Source organism: Ranitomeya imitator, chromosome 1 (assembly GCF_032444005.1).
Source record: "Ranitomeya imitator isolate aRanImi1 chromosome 1, aRanImi1.pri, whole genome shotgun sequence".
Taxonomy (NCBI): domain Eukaryota; kingdom Metazoa; phylum Chordata; class Amphibia; order Anura; family Dendrobatidae; genus Ranitomeya; species Ranitomeya imitator.
Window position 1 is genome coordinate 372,635,922 of NC_091282.1, and position 23,650 is coordinate 372,659,571.

Here is a 23,650-nt window from a genome sequence, read left to right on the forward strand (position 1 = left end):
AATCCGCATAAAAAACGCATCAAATCTGCACCTGCGTTTTCTGCCAGGAGATGCGGATTTTGTGCAGAAAATTCTGCTCCCCAATCCGCAAAGTGTGCACATAGTCTTAGACCTTCATTTTTTATAATCCAAAAAATGAATCTTCCCTTCACAGCCCATCAGTGATGCCTTAAGCAATCGTCTACTTTGCCTTTTCCTTGTTGCTACACAAATGGCAAGATGCTTCTTCTTAAAGGTTTTGCAATGTCTATCAGCCTAATTGTAGAGCAGATCTCAGTGGAAGTCAATAGAACCAATAAATCAAGTAATGTAATCCCTCCTTCGTTTACATTTGGATTAGTACAGGAGGAACTACCGTAGGCATATGTAGAATGGTAAATCAAATTATATTTCTATCTTGAATCTACAAACAAGTTATACAAATTCTTAAAATGAATCTGTCAGCAAGTTTTTGCTATGTAATCTGAGAGCACCAAGATATAGGGGCTAAGACCCTAATTCCAGTGATGTGTCTTTTAGTTTACTGGATGCAATAGATAAGAACCACTGTTTTCTCTGCTGAAGATCTAGCAGAGCTCAGAATATTGAGCCCTCCAAAACCCCGCCCACACCACTAATTAGCAGCTTCCTGTGTACAACGTATATTGTGATTAGCACTGGGGTGTGAACTAGCAAATATGAGTCATTTTGTCCTCTGGTGATAATCTCCTGCTGAGAAAACACTGATTGTATTGAAACACCAGAACGTAGCCTAGTAAAGGATACATCACTGGAATCAGGGTCTCTTCCTGTACATCATGCTGTTCTCAGATTACATAGCAAAACCTGCTGACAAGTTCCCTTTGAATACTAATGTGCCACATTTTGAGAATTCTATTGATGTGCTAAACTAGTCTATTTGGTAACTGACTCTTTTGGGTTACCTTCCAAGCGATCTGGGCTACAAACCATTTCATGCTTTCACAGATTTAAAATATGTGAACTCTTTTGGTAATTAAAACACATGTACCAGGAATTACCTTTATTTTTTTATTGTAAATGAGTTTCTTTTTTCACTTATCAGGGGTGATACGTACTGCAATCCCTAACATGGACCGGGAGACCCAGGATGAGTTTCTGGTGGTCATACAGGCCAAAGATATGGGAGGCCATGTCGGAGGGCTTTCAGGCTCCACTACTGTTACTGTTACATTAACTGATGTCAATGACAACCCACCCAAATTCCCTCAAAGTAAGAGCAATACTTGTGTGCTGTTTTCCAACCTTTAACTGATACTTATGAGCGGTTCTTAGTATATTTTTCGTATTTCTGCCCAATCTTTTATGTGAGGTGTTAATACTAGGCACAGTGTCAAAAAAATCTACTAAGATGCGCTAGGTTAAAACAATGAAGGGGATTTAGTGCTCTCCTTGACCAGAAGTAGGGATGCTGTAATCAGGGCCCCACTGATTTGATATTAATGGCTTATGTCAGGGATAAGTTATCAATATCAAAGACCCAGAAAACATGTCCAAAGCACGACGCTGATGTTTTTTTTTTTATTGCAGTACTATAGTGATGCTACTAATGTACAGTAAGTTCACCGCCCCTAGTATTAGGCTAAGTTCATACTGCGTAAAGCAGCTCATTCAACATATGCGTTAAATGGATTGCGTTAACGCAAGTGCCGAAATGTGATCGCGCTAGCGCAGATAGAGCTAGCAGATGCTCTATCTGCGCTAGCAGTGACGGACCCGGAAACGCTGCAGTCCGCGTCCCAGGGTCCGTCACTCAATGACGGCACATGGCTAGCGCACGACCATTTTGGGCGTGCGCTAGCGATGCATCCAACAGAGGGCTTAATGTCGGCGTTAACGTACTGCGTTACACCGCGTATTGCCGCGGTGTAACGTAGTCCGTCTAACGGACTGTTTATAACGTAATGTGAACTCAGCCTTATACTTACCAGCTGCCGTCTTTATCTGTTCTCGGTGCCGCTCCGATCGTCTTCAGTTGGTTGTGACCTGCCAAACACTCCAGTTACATAGTTATTAAGGTTGAAGGAAGACTATAAGTCCATCTAGTTCAACCCATAGCCTAACCTAACATGCCCTAACATGTTGATCCAGAGGAAGGCAAAAAAAAAACCATGTGGCAAAGAGTAAGCTCCACATTGGGGAAAAAAATTCCTTCCCGACTCGACATACGGCAATCAGACTAGTTCCCTGGATCAACGCCCTATCGAGGAATCTAGTATATATACCCTGTAACATTATACTTTTCCAGAAAGGTATCCAGTCCCCTCATAAATTTAAGTAATGAATCACTCATTACAACATCATACGGCAGAGAGTTCCATAGTCTCACTGCTCTTACAGTAGAGAATCCGCGTCTGTTATTATGCTTAAACCTTTTTTCCTCCAAACGCAGAGGATGCCCCCTTGTCCCTGTTTCAGGTCTATGATTAAAAAGATCATCAGAAAGGTCTTTGTACTGTCCCCTCATATATTTATACATTAAAATAAGATCACCCCTTAGTCTTCATTTTTCCAAACTAAATAGCCCCAAGTGTAATAACCTATCTTGGTATTGCAGACCCCCCAGTCCTCTAATAACCTTGGTCGCTCTTCTCTGCACCCGCTCTAGTTCAGCTATGTCTTTCTTATACACCGGAGACCAGAACTGTGCACAGTATTCTAACTGTGGTCGAACTAGTGACTTGTATAGAGGTAAAATTATGTTCTCCTCATGAGCATCTATGCCTCTTTTAATGCATCCCATTATTTTATTTGCCTTTGTAGCAGCTGCCTGACACTGGCCACTGAATATGAGTTTGTCATCCACCCATACAACCAGGTCTTTTTCATTGACGGTTTTGCCCAGAGTTTTAGAATTAAGCACATAATTATACGTCTTATTACTTCTACCCAAGTGCATGACCTTACATTTATCCCCATTAAAGCTCATTTGCCATTTATCAGCCCAAGCTTCTAGTTTACATAAATCATCCTGTAATATAAAATTGTCCTCCTCTGTATTGATTACCCTGCAGAGTTTAGTGTCATCTGCAAATATTGAAATTCTACTCTGAATGCCCCCTACAAGGTCATTAATAAATATGTTAAAAAGAAGAGGGCCCAATACTGACCCCTGTGGTACCCCACTGCTAACCGCTACCCAGTCCGAGTGTGCTCCATTAATAACCACCCTTTGTTTCCTATTCCTAAGCCAGCTCTCAACCCACTTGCACATATTTGCCCCTATCCCCATTATTCTCATTTTATGTATCAACCTTTTGTGTGGTACCGTATCAAAAGCTTTTGAAAAGTCCATATACACTACATCCACTGGGTTCCCTTGGTCCAATCCGGAACTTACCTCTTCATAGAAACTGATCAAATTAGTCTGACATGAACGGTTCCTAGTAAACCCGTGCTGATCCTGGGTCATGAGGTTATTCCTCTTCAGATACTCCAGTATAGCATCCCTTACAATGCCCTCCAGGATTTTACCCACAGTAGAGGTTAAGCTTACTGGCCTATAATTTCCGAGTTCAGTTTTTGTCCCCTTTTTGAATATTGGCACCACATTTGCTATACGCCAGTCCTGTGGTACTGACCCTGTTATTATGGAGTCTTTAAAGATTAAAAATAATGGTCTATCAATGACGGTACTTAATTACTGCAGTACTCGGGGGTGTATCCCATCCGGGCCCGGAGATTGTCAATTTTAGTGATTTTTAGACGCCGCCACACTTCCTGCTGGGTTAAGCAGGTGACATTTAATTGGGAATTTATATCACTAGTCATTTTGTCTGCCATGGGATTTTCTTGTGTAAATACTGATGAAAAAAAGTCATTTAGCATATTGGCTTTTTCCTCATCCTCATCCACCATTTCACCCAGACTATTTTTAAGGGGGCCAACACTATCATTTTTTAGTTTCTTACTATTTATGTAGTTAAAGAATATTTTAGAATTATTTTTACTCTCTCTGGCAATGAGTCTCTCTGTCTCAATCTTTGCTGCCTTGATTTGCTTTTTACAGAATTTATTTAATTTTTTGTATTTATTTAATGCCTCCTCACTACCTACTTCCTTTAATTCTCTAAATGCTTTCTTTTTGTCACTTATTGCGCGCCTTACAGCTCTATTTAGCCATATTGGTTTCCTCCTATTTCTAGTATGTTTATTCCCATACGGTATATACTGTGCACAGGTCCTATCCAGGATGCTAATAAATGTCTCCCATTTTCTTTGTGTATTTTTATGTCTCAGGATATCGTCCCAGTTAATTGCACCAAGATCCTCTCTCATCCGTTGGAAATTTGCCCTCCTGAAGTTTAGTGTCCTTGTAACCCCTCTATTACACATCTTTTTAAAGGATACATGAAAACTTATTATTTTGTGATCGCTATTTCCCAAGTGACCCCCAACCCTTATATTTGCTATGCGGTCTGGCCTGTTGGTTAATATTAGGTCTAGCAGTGCCCCCCTTCTTGTTGGGTCCTGAACCAGTTGTGAAAGGTAATTATCTCTCATAGTTGTCAAAAACCGATTACCTTTGCGGGAACTGCAGGTTTCTGTTCCCCAATCTATTTCAGGGTAGTTGAAGTCCCCCATAATAATGACTTCTCCTTGAGTCGCAGCTTCATCTATTTGCTTTATGAGGATATTCTCCATTGCTTCCATTATTTTTGGAGATTTATAACTAACCCCTATCAGTAATTTATTATTTTTCCCCCTCCCCTTATCTCCACCCACAGGGATTCTACATTTTCATTAAATTCACCTATATTATCACGCAGGATGGGTTTTAAGGACGATTTTATATATAGACACACCCCTCCCCCTCGCTTATCTGTACGGTCATTTCTGAACAGGCTATAGCCCTGCAAGTTAACAGCCCAGTAATGGCTCTCATCCAGCCATGTTTCAGATATCCCCACCATGTCATAATTATGCTCCAACAACATTAGTTCTAATTCGTCTATTTTGTTGGCGAGGCTTCTGGCATTAGTATACATGCACTTGATGTTTCTCTCTGTACCTCTATTTCTTAAATTATTAACTGTTCTAACCCCACCCTCCATGCCCCCGCCACCCCCAACTTCCTTATTTGTGCCCAGGTCTCTATCTGCACTATCTTCCCCTCCTATAAAATGAATACCCTCCCCCCCAATTCCAAGTTTAAACACTCCTCCAACCTTCTAGCCATTTTCTCCCCCAGCACAGCTGCACCTTCCCCATTGAAGTGCAACCCGTCCCTTGCGTAGAGCCTGTAGCCAACTCAGAAGTCGGCCCAGTTCTGCAGGAACCCAAACTCCTCCTTCCTACACCAATTCTTGAGCCACTTATTAACCTCCCTAATCTCCCGTTGCCTCTCTGACGTGGCACAGGCAGTATTTCGGAAAATACCACGTTGGAGGTCCTTGCTTTCAGCTTACGGCCTAAGTCCCTGAAATCATCTTTAAGGACCTTCCACCTACCTCTAACTCTGTCATTTGTGCCAATTTGTACCATGACCGCTGGGTCCTCACCAGCCCCTCCCAATAATCTGTCCACCCGATCAGCGATGTGTCGGACTCGAGCGCCAGGTAGGCAGCACACCGTTCGACAATCCCTGTCTTTGTGACAGATTGCCCTATCTGTTCCCCTAATAATTGAGTCGCCCACTACCAGCACCTGTCTGGCCTGCCCTGCGCTCCTATTTCCCTCCTTACTGGAGCAGTCACTCCTCCGGCTTTCAGAGGACATGCCTGGCTGCAGCAGTGCTACCCCTATACTGGCACCCCCTCATCTGCCAACTTAGCAAACTTATTGGGGTGTTCCAGATCAGGACTAGCCTCCCTGGCACTCTTCCCTCTACCCCGCTTCCTAACTGTCACCCAGCTTCCTACTTCACTATCCTGCAGCTCCATCCTACCATCCCCCCCCCTCATCTATCCCATTGAGCATCTGCTCAGTGTTTGATCGACAATCCAGAAGTCACAACTCCATGTTAGTTTATGAGAACCAGAACGAGGGTGTCATAGACTTACATTGAGAGCTTGTGACCATTACCTCTAACTTCCGGTCGGTCAGAAGTTGATGTTGCAAGATGGCGGCGTGAGACCGGGACAGCACCGGGAAGAGCAAAAGGCAGCAGCTGGTAAGTATAAGATAAGGGACAGGGAACTTAGATTAGTAGCATCACTTCAGCACAAAAATTTAAAAAAAAACCTCCTGGAGTGGTGCTTTATGCCTAGTGTGGGGGAATTACTGGACAAGTACACTCTCAATTGTATATTTTATGATTAATAATATGCCGTATTTTTCTGACCATAAGACGCACTTTTTTTCCTCCAAATTTGGGAGGAAAGTGTGGGTGCGTCTTATGGTACGGATGTAGCATGTGGGGAGGGGGGCAGCAGTGAGTGGGATCGCACTGTTATCCCACTTCAGGATGTCCCTGCTGCCCAGAATCAGTGCTGGGGAAACCATGTGGTCCCGATGATTAAGTGCAGTGAATATTCATTAGCTACTCCCCGCCTACCTATCAGCTGAGCCGTGAGTCAGGAGATGCAAATGAATACTGTACTTAAGCAGGGACACACATGGCTTCCCCAGCGCTGATTCCTGCAGCAACTGGGGAGATCCCTGTGTCCGGGGGAGAGGAGGCAGCAGCAGGGTCGGGGGAGAGGAGATCGCTGTACCTTCCTGGGCTGGAGCTGAGTGCTGTGCAGTGTGCACAAGGAGAACCTGTGATAATGTCATAAGTGGGCAGGCTGGAGCATCACATGGCAGCACAGAGCCCTCCCTCTTCTTGACATCATCACAGGTCCTTCAGACTCCAACACTAGAATCTGCTGGCTTCCATTACCTGTGCTGTGGAAAGGCAACAAGAGGGAAGGCTCTGTGTGCAGTCATGGGATGCTTTTACCTCACCACAATGTGGCTGGCTGCCACAATTAAGAGGTTAGTCTTTCCAAAACACAATAAAGCACTCTGCCACTTCTTTAGTGAACTATAACTCCCAGCATGTCATAGGATCTGCAGGACATGCTGGGAGTTATAGTTCTCCCATTGGATTTTAAAGCAGCACTCCAGTGTTATTTTGCAGTGCTGGAGTGGTGCTTTAAATATAAGCCCTGTGCCCCCATTCTTATACTCACCCTCCAGCATCTTCATATAGTACTGTACAGACACCACACTGGTCCTGCAGCTTCCAACATAATAACATACTATTATATGTGGTGTTGTTATATATAATAGTATGTTATTAAATATTTTACCACATTTTTTTGCTTCAAATATTTTTTTCCCTATTTTCCACCTCTAAAACCTGGGTGCGCCTTATAGTCCGGTGCGTCTTATAGTCCGAAAAATACGGGTAGATTCCTATGGATACTTATTATATTTGGAGAAAATTAGGATCAGATTTTATGAATAATATATATATATATATATATATATACATATATATATATATATATATATATATAATTTTACTCCTCTGCCACAATTAGTAGTGTGTATCAAACAATTGTCCATGGAATAAAAACATAAAAAGAGTATGCCCCTTGTTCTATTACAGCCTTGTATCAGTTCACCGTTTTAGAGGACACTGCCCCAGGATCTGTAATCGGCAGACTGCGAGCACATGACCCAGACATTGGTGAGAATGCAGTGATGTCTTACAGCATTTTGGATGGTGATGCCGGGGACACTTTCAGTGTGATGTCAGACCCTGCAGGACAAGATGGAATTCTCAGAATAGAAAAGGTGAAATAACTCATAAAAACATAAAATTAAAAAATTTAAAAAAAAAGAATCAAATTCCATTGCAAACTTATATGAAACAAAACAGTTGTGCAGCCACTTTTCTGGGGGTAATATGGCAGGTCAGCATTGTATACTAATCACTGGCTGTTGGGCAAATACCCTACCATATTCTGGCATCATCCCATGTCCCTGCATTATGTAATAATCAGCACTGTCCTTTTTGTTTCCAGCCTCTAGATTTTGAGTCCCGCCGCTCTTTCACATTTCGTGTTGAAGTGATGAACACTGTGATTGATCCTCAGTATATTCGTCGAGGACCATTTAAGGATATCACCACTGTGAGGGTGACTGTGGGAGACGTAAATGAGACCCCACTGTTCTCCCAAAACCCTTATACCTTAAGCGTCTTGGAAAACCAGCCTCCGGGGACACTTGTAGGGGTTGTCCAGGCCAGAGACCCTGACTTACAGAGCAGCTCTATCAGGTAACAAGCTGATGAACCCAATAGCATTAGACACCTAATTGATAGCATGAATGATATTCTGAGCATGTAACTAAATGTAGGCATATAACTTAAAATAATGTCAATTTATTTAGTTTTAGTTTCATTCATTTAGCCAGTAGAAAAAAAGAAAGTGTTTTTTTCTTGAAGTATTGTAACTTTTTTTTAAAAAAATCTTCCTTGTGGAAACCAAAATAGGTAGTACGCACTTCCATCTTGTATTATCTGCATAGTCAGTGCAGTTGGGATGGTCTGTTTAATGGTAGCTGTAATGAATAGGAGTGAATGGGCAGAATAATGTCCATTGACTGATGCCTTCTCGAGGGTGGGATGGCGTACTGCCCCTCACCACAGACCACCAGAGATGTGTTCACAGCTTTTTCTTTATGTCTGCTTTGTCTGGGCCTGCAGCAGTACAATAAGCTGGAATCTGTGATTAAATCCACTGACTTTTAATGAGAATAGGATAACTCGACAAGCTCAAAAGTGAGCGGCAGGTTACATGAAAAGTTAGGGTTGTTTCCTTCTGCCCCATCAACTTTGAATAGAGAGCTGCTTGACCTTTGGTCAATTTAAACTTCTCTTTACTTTGGCACAGTGCGGAGGAGTGGGGGGGATTGGGAACTACTGTTATAAGGAGCATGTCGCCCCTTAGTAAACATGTGTCTTTTGCCAATTTTTACATGACCCTAGCATTACATTTTTACTTGTATAACTGCTATAGGGTATAACTATATTTATATCTGCTAGTACACTATTCACAAGAGAACCCTTAATTTATAGCTTCAAATAGTTGTAAATACTCCTTTCCTCCCTCTAGATATAAAGGGAATATGTCATTAGTTTCTTTCTATGTAATCTGAGAGCAGTATGATGTAGTGGCAGAGACGGGCGCGGCGCCATTTATCACTTATCCTTTAGAGTGCCAACCTCCACGGCAAGGAATTAATATTGCATAGGATATCATTATAGGGATACTTACGCTACTTTCACACATCAGATTTTTTGCATCAGGCACAATCTGGCGAATGTGGAAAAAAACGGATCCGGCACAGATTGTGAAAAACTGATGCAGCGGATCCGGTTTTTTGGACGGATCCGACTAGCATATCCAGATAATTGGATAAAAAAAAATTTGGAGCATGCTCAGTTTAAAAAACCGGAATCCAGCGCCTAAATCCGTCATTTTCCAGATCCGGCACCTTTCGGCTCCCATAGGCTTCCATTCTAGCAAACAGCCGGAAGCGCCGTATCGCTTCCGGCTTTTTCGCCGGAGACCAAAAACTTTGCTATGGACGTTTTTTCCAAAATCCAGAAACGGCAGATTTGCCAGATCCGGTGAAAACTGGACGAAATGCATTTGTCAGCCGGTGGGCGCAATCCGGCACTAATACAAGTCTATGGGAAAAATAACTGATCCGGCTGCAACATTCGCCGGATCCGTTTTTTTGAAATTTAGCCGGATTGAGCCTGACAGCGAAAACCTGATGTGTGAAAGTAGCCTTAGAGACTATGGTGCCTCCAGGTGCTACTACAATCATACCACAGGACCCATTGTCACTCTCCTGCTTCTTTTTTTATATTTTATTCTTGTCTGCTGTTGTTTTACATAGTTAGTTTTAATGCATATTTAAAAAAAAAAAACCTTTAAGGGTTCCTTATGAGTTTCCAGTTTTGATGACCCTGAAACATACAGTATTCTGGACTATTGACTCCTGCCTGTTCAAATCAAATGATTTATAGTCAACTTGTTTATGTAGCTCCTCAATCACTTAGGGCTGAAACCTAATGTGTATAAGATGGATAGTGAAACCAAATAAAAAGACATGAGAATGTTATCATTTATTGTTACTAAAACAGTTTTTGTGTTTTCACTTTATTTTTTTCAATCAGTTATGCCATTGAGACAGTTTCTAACCCTGAAGAACTGTTCACGATAAATGCAGATGATGGGACCCTCAGAACAAATGTTGTTTTGGACAGAGAAATCAAGAAAGAGCACGGCATCACTGTAACAGCTCGTGAGACCGGTGAGAGGGATCCTCAGTGTGTCGTAGAGCAGCTAACAACTTTGTTAAGAATAAGTTGGACACATTACGTCTCAGGAATGTATGATGTAGATTAGTAGACCCACATAGCACAGTCTGCTCTCAAAAAATGACATAGTGATGCCGTTATGGATATACTAGATGCTGATCAGCTACGCTGAGTTAATCAAGAAGCAGTCCAGTTGTAGTACCAAAATGTTGGACCAAAGAGCCATTTGGGGTTGGTCTGCAGAGCTTGTGGTCACCAACATCTCCAGAATGGGACTTTTGGAATCAAAAGAGTTGGGCATCTCAGTAGAGACATACTTTAGAGAAGGGGTGCACGACCTGTGGCCCAGGGGCAATATGTCATTTTGTGCGACCCTCCATCATCCTGTATACAGTAGTTTCCATATCAAAGGGAAGAAGAGTAAAACACTACTGAGGAGCAGGGATGGGCAAGCACTAACAAAGTCCTGGGTGACCATATCTGGATCCGCCATACATAAATATATGTATATACACATACAGTATTTAAGGAGCAAACAAGTATAACAACTAAATTGCAATGTCTGTTATCACCTATTATGGGAACTTTAAAGAATTTTGTACTTCAATTCCTATTTTTACTAATTCATTTTTTGTGCTCTTTTCGTGTACTTCTGTATCATGTTTTTACATATGTTTTATGTATTTGTTTTGTATATTTTCTTTTGTCTCGGTGTTGTGTTTTTGTTTTGTTTTTTTTTGTTGTGTCTCTGTGTTGTGTTTTTGTTTCAGACAGCCCCTCTCAGGTGTCACAAGTTGGAGTTATGATCCAGGTTTTAGATTTAAATGACAATCCTCCTACCCTGGCTGAGATATATAAGCCACACGTGTGTGACAATGCACAAGCTGGACAGGTGTGTTTCTCTTTTATGGAAAATAAAGAACTGTATTTTATAGTGTTTAGAAGCTGTGACAGTGGGTAATACTTTAATGTGGTGTTTGTTTGAAATGTTTAGTTTTATTAGAAAATTGAAACTGATCATTTGTAGTTTAATTTTTCCTTAGTCCTCTTTAGTTATGTATAAAGAACAAAAAAGTTAAAGGGGTTGTCTGCAGTCAAGTCTGCAGTCACTCTATGTGACTGCAGACTTGTTAAACCTCCCATACTGCACGCTGTGAGAATTCTTCAGCTCGTGATTGCAGGTATGTGATTTTCATACATGTGGTCACATGCCGATAGATGTGCGTGGCCTCGCACAATGCAAGTGTATTGAGCAAGGCCAGACATGTCTAGTTGGAATGTTGCTGGAAGTTTGCAAATCACATACTTACAGTCACAGGACCGTTCACTCCTGGCGCCAGAGAATCCTCACAGCACAAGGACACACAATGTGAGGATTCACAAGTCTGCAATCACACAGAGTGACTGTCGCCCCTAGGCTAAACAACCCCGTTAGTATAAAAATAACATATATAACAAAGCTAACTAAATATATTGGTAGAAATACTTAAAGATCAAAAAAATTCAAAGTACCATAGTTATGTCCTAAACATTGTAAGTTTGAATAATAATTTACAGTTTTTGAGGCAGTGTCTGATTAGAATACAGTAGCCTGATTTTGAGTGAATATTCTAATTTAATTTACAAGAATTTGCAAGTTCAGACTGTACATTACAATTCCTTGACTGACTTATAAAGATTTATTTGTTTGTGAAGTATTAGAAGGTAGGTCAGTGACACGATCTTAATGTCGCATTCACATGTCTGTGTGTTACGGTCTATGTACAGACCGTGATGAATGGAGTGTCCGTGGGTCTCCTGACCGGAACTTGACAATCTCATTGGCATATATGAGGCTATAAAGTTTGGGTAAACACTTACAACAAGGATGTGTGAATGAGGAATTAAAGGTAATCTGTCAGCAGGTTTTGATGATGTAGTCTGATGGCAGCATGAGGTAGCGGCTGAGACACTAATTTCAGCTATATCTCACTTATTAGCCTGTGTTGTTGTTTCTATACAGTGAGTGTTTTATCACCAAGACATTATCACTGCACAGACTAGCTCTCTTGTGCCATGTTGTCTGACTCTGCCTCCTCCTGTGAGAAACAGCTTACTGTCACTATACAATGTACATAGAGAACCTGGTATGGGCGGATTAAATGTCTCAGGTCTGCTACATGCGACATCTAAAAACTTAGATTGTGTCACAACTGCCAGGAAACTAAGTGATACATTATCGGAGTCAGGGTCTCTTTTCCTACATTATATAGCTCACAGATGAAGTAGCAAAAACATTCCCTTTAATCATGCCTTCAGTCTAAGGTATGTTCTGGCATTACCAGTTCTACAAGGAGTTAATTTAATCATAGAATGTTATACTGTAGTTGGTGGGGACCTCCAGGGTCATCATGTTCAACCCTCTGCTCAATACTGGATTCACTGTCTGTCCAGCCCGAGGTCAATCACTGAGCCAGATATGAATCCACCTAACCGTAGCCTTGTCAATCCCATACTTGGTCATTGTTTTCAATAAGAGTAGTATGCTTTGCTGAAGTTGAGATATACTACATCTACCACATTTCCCTGATCCACCCAGTCAGTGATTCCATCATACAAAAGAAATTCGATTTTTTTTTGGAAGTGCATTGAACAGCAAGGTTGATTGCTGCTGAGGTAAAAAAGAAAACAAAAAAAAAATAGCTCTTCAAATCTTCAGCTTAGCGAGTGTGAACGAGCTGAGTGTGACCTGATCTTAAGTGCGAAACGCGGTAAGTGTGTGACTTGTTATTCAGTGACTTTTGATTAAGGGTGTTTCCAAGGGAGGAATTACTGAATTGCTGTCTGTATTTTATTAACACTTTGCATTTATTGTTTATTTAACTTTTCTGTCTGGTGCAATGTGCTCCACTATTGTTAATGCCATCCAGTGTACATCTTGCCACATGTATGCAATCCTTGATCAGCGGGTCGAGGGTGCATACTGCTGTCCGAGACGTGAGCACGTTGTGCATTTAGAAGCCCAGATTCTGGATCTAAATGTGCAGCTGGCAACACTGAGATCCATAGACAATATGGATAGGAGTCTTCTGCTCACTGAGCAAACACTCAATGGGATAGATGAGGGGGGATGGTAGGATGGAGCTGCAGGACAGTGGAGCAGCAAGCTGGTTGACAGTTAAAAGGCGGGTAGAGGGAAGAGTGCCAGGGAGGCTAGTCCTGATCTGGCACACCCAATAAGTTTGCTAAGTTGGCAGATGAGGGGGGTGTCACTACAGGGGCAGCACAGCTGCAGCAAGGCATGTCCTCTGAAAGCCGGAGGAGTGACTGCTACAGTAAGGAGGGAAATAGTAGAGCAGTGCAGGCCAGACAGGTGCTGGTAGTGGGGGACTCAATTATTAGGGGAACAGATAGGGCAATCTGTCACAAAGACAGGGATCGTTGAACGTTGTGCTGCCTGCCTGGCGCTCGAGTCCGACACATCGCTGATCGGGTTGACAGATTACTGGGAGGGGCTGGTGAGGACCCAGCAGTCATAGTGCATATTGGCACAAATGACAAAGTTAGAGGTATGTGGAAGGTCCTTAAAGATGATTTCAGGGAATTAGGCTGCAAGCTGAAAGCAAGGACCTCCAACGTGGTATTTTCCGAAATACTGCCTGTACTACGTGCCACGCCAGAGAGGCAACGGGAGATTAGGGAGGTTAATAAGTGGCTTAAGAGTTGGTGTAGGAAGGAGGGGTTTGGGTTCCTGCAGAACTAGGCCGACTTCTCAGTTGGCTACAGGTTCTTCGCTAGGGACGGGCTGCATCTCAGTGGGGAGGGTGCAGCTGTGCTGGGGGAGAAAATGGCTAAATGGTTGGAAGAGTGTTTAAACTAGGGATTGGGGGGGGTATTCATTTTATAGGAGGGGAAGATATTGCAGATAGAGACCTGGGCACAAATAATGAAGTTGGGGGTGGCGGTGGCATGGTGGGTGGGGTTAGAACAATTATAATAATAATAATAATAATAATTTTATTTATATAGCGCCAACATATTCCGCAGCGCTTTACAAATTATAGAGGGGACTTGTACAGACAATAGACATTACAGCATAACAGAAATACAGTTCAAAACAGATACCAGGAGGAGTGAGGGCCCTGCTCGCAAGCTTACAAACTATGGGGAAAAGGGGAGACACGAGAGGTGGAACAATTAATAATTTAAGAAAGAATAGCGGTACAGAGAGATACATAAAGTGCATGCATACTAATGCCAGAAGCCTGGCCAACAAAATGGACGAATTAGAATTAATGTTGTTGGAGCATAGTTATGACATGGTGGGGATATCTGAAACGTGGCTGGATGAGAGCAATGACTGGGCTGTTAACTTGCAGGGCTATAGTCTGTTCAGAAATGACCGAACGGATAAGCGAGGGGGAGGTGTGTGTCTATATGTAGAATCATCCTTAAAACCCATCCTGTGTGATAATATAGATAAATCTAATGAAAATGTAGAGTCCCTGTGGGTGGAGATAAGGGGAGGGGGAAAAAAATTATAAATTACTGATAGGGGTTTGTTATAAGTCTCCCAAAATAATGGAAGCAACGGAGAATATCCTCGTAAAGCAAATAGATGAAGCTTCGACACAAGGAGAAGTCATTATTATAGGGGACTTCAACTACCCTGAAATAGATTGGGGAACAGAAACCTGCAGTTCCCGTAAAGGTAATCGGTTTTTGACAACTATGGTTACAAGGACACTAAACTTCAGGAGGGCAAATTTCCAACGGATGAGAGATGATCTTGGTGCAATTAACTGGGACGATATCCTGAGACATAAAAATGCACAAAGAAAATGGGAGACGTTTATTAGCATCCTGGATAGGACCTGTGCACAGTATATACCGTATGGGAATAAACATACTAGAAATAGGAGGAAACCAATATGGCTAAATAGAGCTGTAAGGTGTGCAATAAGTGAAAAAAAGAAAGCATTTAGAGAATTAAAGGAAGTAGGTAGTGATGAGGCATTAAATAAATACAGAAAATTAAATAAATTCTGTAAAAAGCAAATCAAGGCATCAAAAATTGAGACAGAGAGACTCATTGCCAGAGAGAGTAAAAATAATCCCAAAATATTCTTTAACTACATAAATAGTAAGAAATGATAGTGTTGACCCCCTTAAAAATAGTCTGGGTGAAATGGTGGATGAGGATGAGGAAAAAGCCAATATGCTAAATGACTTTTTTTCATCAGTATTTACACAAGAAAATCCCATGGCGGACAAAATGACTAGTGATAAAAATTCCCAATTAAATGTCACCTGCTTAACCCAGCAGGAAGTGTGGCGGCGTCTAAAAATCTCTGGGCCCGGATGGGATACACCCCCGAGTACTGCAGGAATTAAGTACAGTCATTGATAGACCATTATTTTTAATCTTTAAAGAGTCCATAATAACAGGGTCTGTACCACAGGACTGGCGTATAGCAAATGTGGTGCCAATATTCAAAAAGGGGACAAAATCTGAACTCGGAAATTATAGGCCAGTTAGCTTAACCTCTACTGTAGGTAAAATCCTGGAGGGTATTCTAAGGAATGCTATGCTGGAGTATCTGAAGAGGAATAACCTCTTGACCCAACATCACCATGGGTTTACTAGGGACCGTTCCCGTCAGACTAATCTGATCAGTTTCTATGAAGAGGTAAGTTCCGGACTGGACCAAGGGAACGCAGTGGACATAGTCTATATGGACTTTTCAAAAGTTTTTGATACTGTGCCACACAAAGGGATGATACATAAAATGAGAATAATGGGGATGGGGCAAATATGTGTAAGTGAGTTAAGAGCTGGCTCATAGATAGGAAACAAAGGGTGGTTATTAATGGAGCACACTCGGACTGGGTCGCGGTTAGCAGTGGGGTACCACAGGGGTCAGTATTGGGCCCTCTTCTTTTTAACATATTTATTAATGACCTGGTAGGGGGGCATACAGAGCAGAATTTTAATATTTGCAGATGACACTAAACTCTGCAGGGTAAACAATACAGAGGAGGACAATTTTAAATTACAGGATGATTTATGTAAACTAGAAGCTTGGGCTGATAAATGTCAAATGAGCTTTAATGGGGATAAATGTAAGGTCATGCACTTAGGTAGATGTAATAAGATGTATAACTATGTGCTTAATTCTAAAACTCTGGGAAAAACCATCAATGAAAAAGACCTGGGTGTATGGGTGGATGACAAACTCACATTTAGTGGCCAGTGTCAGGCAGCTGCTACAAAGGCAAATAAAATAATGGGATGCATTAAAAGAGGCATAAATGCTCATGAGGAGAACATAATTTTACCTCTATACAAGTCACTAGTTCGACCACACTTAGAATACTGTGTACAGTTCTAGTCTCCGGTGTATAAGAAAGACATAGCTGAACTAGAGCGGGTGCAGAGAAGAGCGACCAAGGTTATTAGAGGACTGGGGGGTCTGCAATACCAAGATAGGTTATTACACTTGGGGCTATTTAGTTTGGAAAAACGAAGACTAAGGGGTGATCTTATTTTAATGTAGAAATATATGAGGGGACAGTACAAAGACTTTTCTGATGATCTTTTTAATCATAGACCTGAGACGGGGACAAGGGGGCATCCTCTACGTCTGGAGGAAAGAAGGTTTAAGCATAATAACAGACACGGATTCTTTACTGTAAGAGCAACGAGACTATGGAACTCTCTGCCGTATGATGTTGTAATGAGTGATTCATTACTTAAATTTAAGAGGGGACTGGATACCTTTCTGGAAAAGCATAATGTTACAGGGTATATATACTAGATTCCTTGATAGGACGTTAATAAAGGGAACTAGTCTGATTGCCGTATGTGGAGTCAGGAAGGAATTTTTTTCCCCAATGTGGAGCTTACTCTTTGCCACATGGGTTTTTTTGCCTTCCCCTGGATCAACATGTTAGGGCATGTTAGGTTAGGCTATGGGTTGAACTAGATGGACTTAAAGTCTTCCTTCAACCTTAATAACTATGTAATAACTATGTAATGTCATGACTTGTTTGCTACAGACTCATGCTGGCAAAGGTTAATTAGTGTATTCATATTCAAGTACTTACATACATGTTGTTTAATAATTTGTTTATAGAACTTTCCTGGTATAGAAGTAAGGCTCTCTGGCCTGTAATTTTCTCTCTCCATCTTCTTTCCTTTTTTGAAGATCGGGACAAAATTTGCCCTTCTCCAGTCATCTGGGACTTCTGTTTTCCAGGATTTTTCAAATATTCTGGCTAGTGGTTCTATAATTTTCCCTGCTATCTCTTTCAGTACCCTAGGATGTAATTCATCTGGACCAAGAGATTTAAATTCATTTAAATTAGCTAAGTGTTCACTCATCATCTCTCTGTTTTTAGCTAGTGTAGATTCTCTTATTCCTTCAATGACACCACGCAGATCAGTTGATGATACAATTGCTTTCTTAGAGAACACAGATTCTAATAGGAATTTAAAAGTTCGGCCTTCTCAACATCACTTTTGACCACTTCACCATTTTGATCCTGTAAAAATCCTATAGTATCTTTGACTTTTCTTTTGTTTTTGACATACCCCCAAAATCCTTTTTTACATGCTTTTGGTATCCCTTGCAAGCCTCACTTCATTATTGGCTTTAGCTCTTCTAACTTTTTCCCTGCATTCCCTGCTAACAGCATTATATTCTTCTTTAGATATGTCCCCCTCTTTCCAGTTAATATACATTTCTTTTTTACCTTTTTAACAAATGATTAAGTTCCGTGTTCATCTGGTCTCTTTAAATGCTTCCAATTCTTTCTTTTTGGGATTGTTACCAAGTGTGCAGTGAGAATTTTATTTAGCAAAATCTCCCATCCTTCTTGGACATTTCAGTCCTTTAGAACATCCAGCCATTGAACCTTTCCTTACCTTTTTCTAAGTCCATTAAAATCTGCTTTTCCGAAGTTCACCCTTAAAGTCTTGAGTCCTTGCTGGTCTTTCTCCACTTGTAATCTGAAATTTGAGAATAGGATGATCGCTGCCTCCTAAACTCCCAGCCACCTTTACTTCCTCAACCATTTCCTCCCTGTTGATAAGAATTAGGTCCAATATTGCAGATCCTCTTGTTCTCTCTTCTACCTTTTCAAAGCTAAAGTTATCAGCAAGAGAAGAGAAAAAATTTCTGGACCCATTACATTTGCCTGGAAGAGATTCCCAACAAATATCTGGATAGTTAAAATCTCCCATGATCACTATGTCCTACTTTCTGGAGAACAGAGACATCTGAAGTAAATAAAAATGTTTATCCATATCTTCAGTCTGTCCATGTGGCCTATAGTAAATACTTGAAATAGTTTAGTGGGTTTTCGTTTTGCCAATTACCATATTTTTCGCTTTGTAAGGCGCACTTTTTTTCCCCCCAAAGTTAGGGGGAAAATGGGAGGTGCGTCTTAGAAAGCGGACATGCCTTACTGATACCGTGGGTGTACGTCGCAGGCTGGGATGAGGGCTGCCCGGCGGGTCTTGGCCGATGCTGCAGGTGTCTCCGGTGCCCAGCGATGCTGCGTGGGTGTCCGGCGCTGCGTGGATTTCCGGCGCTGCCCGGGCTCTGCTGCCATTTTGCGACAGGCCAGAGCACCGGTAATTCAACTATTCCCTGTGTGTCTGCGGTGGACTCTGGTAATATAGCCGCCGCCAGGGGCGGCACATGCGCAGATGGTGATCTCGGGACCAAGATCTCGAGAGATGAGATTTCAGCGCTGAAATTACATCCTAAATATAGGGACCAGTAACTGGATCTTAATATAGTGTTATAACATAGAACAAATCTTTATTTTCCCATTCTTGTTACCATCCTACACAATAAACCCATTGCATTTTCTGTACCATCACACCATTGTATGTCAGCCTGAGCTTAAAGCAGCTATTTATAAAAGAGTACTGACAGTCTACAGGAAATATGGAAATATTAAAGCAATTTCCATCTTACAAACTGTTGCACAAAGCCAGGTTACTCATTGGCTCTCTTATAGGGAATAATTCACCTGTTCCTTAGTAATTCCCTTACCTCCTGTTCTGTTTTGCTGTAGCGCGAGGAAAAACAGGTGGGGAACCAGGTTCCTGGAAGAAATTATGTAGCGTTAGAGTTCCCCAATGAACCACAAAGGCTCTGGAAATAAATCTAGTTTTGAAATAAAGCCTTGTTTTTAGGTTTGCAGTGCTTTGCTATATAAATCTTTATGTATTCGTAAAAAGGCTGCTTAAACATAGCATTACCCCGCAAAAATGGATTCTAGTAATTTACTAGTGGTGTGTTTTGTTTTAATTACTTCTTAACAATTCCAAAATAATTTACTTAATTATGTTGCATTTTACTGGTAATTTATAGTAATCAGGGTAGAAGTCCTTTTATGAATCATAAAATATTGGAACAGTCAACAATTTCAAGTTACATATTCACTTTTACATCTTGAGATGATACCAGTAAAACATCATGTCAGAGACCAATGACTACATTCATAGTTATTAACTTAAATAGTTTTTCCGAGACATTGATATTGATGTAGTCCATCAATATCAGATCACTGTGATTTTCTCTTTTGGCACCCATAGAGATCACCTGATTTAAAGGGCCTTAGTGCTCCTCTTTATTGTTTACTAAGCACAGCTTCATACATTTTGTAGTTGCTGTGCTTGGTACTGCATATCTTTGCAGTTCAGCACTACTTAAATGAATGGGACTGTGCTAAAATACCAGGCACAATCACCTCAAAATGTGTATAGCTGCAGATGCGCTGCACAGCGAGCTATAAATCAAAGTGCCAGGGTGTGCTTACAGCTGCCAAACACTGTATAGTGAGCAGTGAGTGTAGCCACACCTTGCACGTGTAAGCAGGTGACTAGATACAACAGCAGAGGTGCCCGGTGGAAACAACATCACAAATGAACAATATTTACAGAGTATTCACAAGCATCAATATAACGGAGGTATACGGGTTATCATACAATGAGAAACTCTGAAAGCATCTCTGAATCTACAGTCCAAACTACTTCTGATGCGGGAGGGGGCAAGCTCAGTATTTGGCGGGAACAATCTATAGAAGTTTCTGCGGCTTTCTGTACCTTGACCATGGCCTCTACTCCGGTTCCCTAAAAGCACGTTATTCTTACAAAGTCTATCAATGCTCTCTGGGCCGTTCTAGCATCAGCCGGACCACATCTGGCCTGCAGCTTTCTCCCTGCCCACGCCCGGTACCTTAAGTCTATGCTGGAAGTGGCGGACCATCTCACACATCTCCTTCAATCAGTGGCCCAGGCCGGAGTCTCTGGCCGGGTGCTCTCAGGGCCTCTTTGCTGCTTGACCGTCGGCGAGCATCTCCTCGGTCCATATCAGTGGGGACTGGTCCTAGACTGTTGACCAGCGTTTCCTAGGTCGGGAATCTTGACCGGCGCAGTTCTTGTCTTTGGTGCTTGACCGTCGACGAGTGCAGTCTGGACCTTGACAGGCGTAGCTCTGGTGTTCGGTGCTTGACCGTCGTCTGGGTAAGGGCCTAACTGGTACCCGCAGCTGCTGCCCAATACCTCGGCTGCTGGAGCTGCAGCGAGTATGTCCACCTGTCTTGGCTCCAAATCCCCTCCCATTTTGGCACCTTGACATTTTATCTCAAAAGATGGTTTCATCACTGTCACCTGATCCAGAGTAATGTAATCCTGGTCGGCCTGGGGGCTCTGGTGAGGGTTCGGTGACCCCTCCTCAAGGGGGGGGTACTGTTGTGAATTCAGGCTAGCTAGTTTCTATCTTCAGGCTAGCTAGTTTCTTAGGCTGTGCCGAGTTGCCTAGGTAGTTGTTAGGCGCAATCCACAGCCGCTTTTAGTTGTGTTTAGGATAGGATCAGGTGTGCAGTCTACAGAGTTTCCACGTCTCAGAGCTCGTTCTTGTATTTTTGGGTATTTGTCAGATCACTGTGTGCGCTCTGATCGCTAAGCACACTGTGTTTCTGGATTGCCTTCATAACACCTGTCATTAGCAAACATAACAGTACAAGGAGCCCAACTAATGATTCTCAATAGAGGGAAAGAAAAAGTTCTGACATCATTTTTTTTTTTTCTCTGCTCTGTGTTCACTTTTTTTTTTTCCCCTAGACATTTGGGTGATTCTGGACACAGGTGTGGACATGGATATTCAGGGTCTGTGCTCTTCAATGGATAATCTCGTTATAAATGTACAAAAAATTCAAGATACTATTGATCAGAAATCTATGTTAGAACCAAGAATTCCTATTCCTGATTTGTTTTTTGGAGATAGAACTAAGTTTCTAAGTTTCAAAAATAATTGTAAGCTATTTCTGGCCTTGAAACCTCATTCTTCTGGTAATCCTATTCAACAGGTTTTGATTATTATTTCTTTTTTGCGCGGCGACCCTCAAGACTGGGCATTTTCTCTTGCGCCAGGAGACCCTGCATTGAGTAGTGTCGATGCGTTTTTCCTGGCGCTCGGATTGCTGTACGATGAGCCTAATTCAGTGGATCAGGCTGAGAAAAATTTGCTGGCTTTGTGCCAGGGTCAGGATGATATAGAAGTATATTGTCAGAAATTTAGGAAATGGTCAGTACTCACTCAGTGGAATGAATCTGCGCTGGCAGCTTTGTTCAGAAAGGGTCTCTCTGAGGCTCTTAAGGATGTCATGGTGGGATTTCCTATGCCTGCTGGTTTGAATGAGTCTTTGTCTTTGGCCATTCAGATCGGTCGATGCTTGCGCGAGCGTAAATCTGTGCACCATTTGGCGGTACTGCCTGAGGTTAAACCTGAGCCTATGCAGTGCGATAGGACTATGACTAGAGTTGAACGGCAGGAATACAGACGTCTGAATGGTCTGTGTTTCTACTGTGGTGATTCCACTCATGCTATTTCTGATTGTCCTAAGCGCACTAAGCGGTCCGCTAGGTCTGCCGTCATTGGTACTGTACAGTCCAAATTCCTTCTGTCCATTACCTTGATATGCTCTTTGTCGTCGTTTTCTGTCATGGCGTTTGTGGATTCGGGCGCTGCCCTGAATCTGATGGATTTGGATTATGCTAAACGTTGTGGGTTTTTCTTGGAGCCTTTGCGGTGTCCTATTCCATTGAGAGGAATTGATGCTACACCTTTGGCCAAGAATAAACCTCATTACTGGGCCCAGCTGACCATGTGCATGGCTCCTGCACATCAGGAAGTTATTCGCTTTCTGGTGTTGCATAATCTGCATGATGTGGTCGTGTTGGGGTTGCCATGGCTACAAACCCATAATCCAGTATTGGATTGGAATTCCATGTCGGTATCCAGCTGGGGTTGTCAGGGGGTACATGGTGATGTTCCATTTTTGTCGATTTCGTCATCCACCCCTTCTGAGGTCCCAGAGTTCTTGTCTGATTATCAGGATGTATTTGAAGAGCCCAAGTCCGATGCTCTACCTCCGCATAGGGATTGTGATTGTGCTATCAATTTGAATCCTGGTAGTAAATTCCCTAAAGGTCGATTATTTAATTTATCCGTGCCCGAACACGCCGCTATGCGCAGTTATGTGAAGGAGTCCCTGGAGAAGGGACATATTCGCCCATCGTCATCACCACTGGGAGCAGGGTTCTTCTTTGTAGCCAAGAAGGATGGTTCGCTGAGACCGTGTATTGATTACCGCCTTCTTAATAAGATCACTGTTAAATTTCAGTATCCCTTGCCATTATTATCTGACTTGTTTGCTCGGATTAAGGGGGCTAGTTGGTTCACTAAGATAGATCTTCGTGGTGCGTATAATCTGGTGAGAATCAGGCAAGGAGATGAATGGAAAACTGCATTCAATACGCCCGAGGGTCATTTTGAGTATCTAGTGATGCCGTTCGGACTTGCCAATGCTCCATCTGTGTTTCAGTCTTTTATGCATGACATCTTCCGTGAGTATCTGGATAAATTCCTGATTGTTTACTTGGATGACATTTTGATCTTCTCAGATGATTGGGAGTCTCATGTGAAGCAGGTCAGAATGGTTTTTCAGGTCCTGCGTGCTAACTCTTTGTTTGTGAAGGGATCAAAGTGTCTCTTCGGTGTGCAGAAAGTTTCATTTTTGGGGTTCATCTTTACCCCTTCTACTATCGAGATGGATCCAGTTAAGGTCCAAGCCATCCAGGATTGGATTCAGCCGACATCTCTGAAAAGTCTGCAAAAGTTCCTGGGCTTTGCTAATTTTTATCGTCGCTTCATCTGTAATTTTTCTAGCATTGCCAAACCATTGACCGATTTGACCAAGAAGGGTGCTGATTTGGTTAATTGATCTTCTGCTGCTGTGGAAGCTTTTCAGGAGTTGAAGCGTCGTTTTTGTTCTGCCCCTGTGTTGTGTCAGCCAGATGTTTCTCTTCCG

At 42.1% G+C, this 23,650-nt stretch overlaps 1 protein-coding gene across 2 annotated transcripts in view; it reads left to right on the top strand.

Moving 5' to 3' along the window:
* Positions 1–23,650, top strand: part of CDH24 (cadherin 24) — a 213,542-nt gene that overhangs the window by 153,830 nt on the left and 36,062 nt on the right. For both annotated transcript variants that reach the window (XM_069761731.1, XM_069761740.1), the window contains 5 exons: positions 1,064–1,231; positions 7,556–7,743; positions 7,974–8,227; positions 10,139–10,275; positions 11,053–11,174. In XM_069761731.1, the coding sequence (XP_069617832.1) occupies positions 1,064–1,231; positions 7,556–7,743; positions 7,974–8,227; positions 10,139–10,275; positions 11,053–11,174 (869 nt within the window). The remainder of the gene's footprint in view (positions 1–1,063; positions 1,232–7,555; positions 7,744–7,973; positions 8,228–10,138; positions 10,276–11,052; positions 11,175–23,650) is intronic.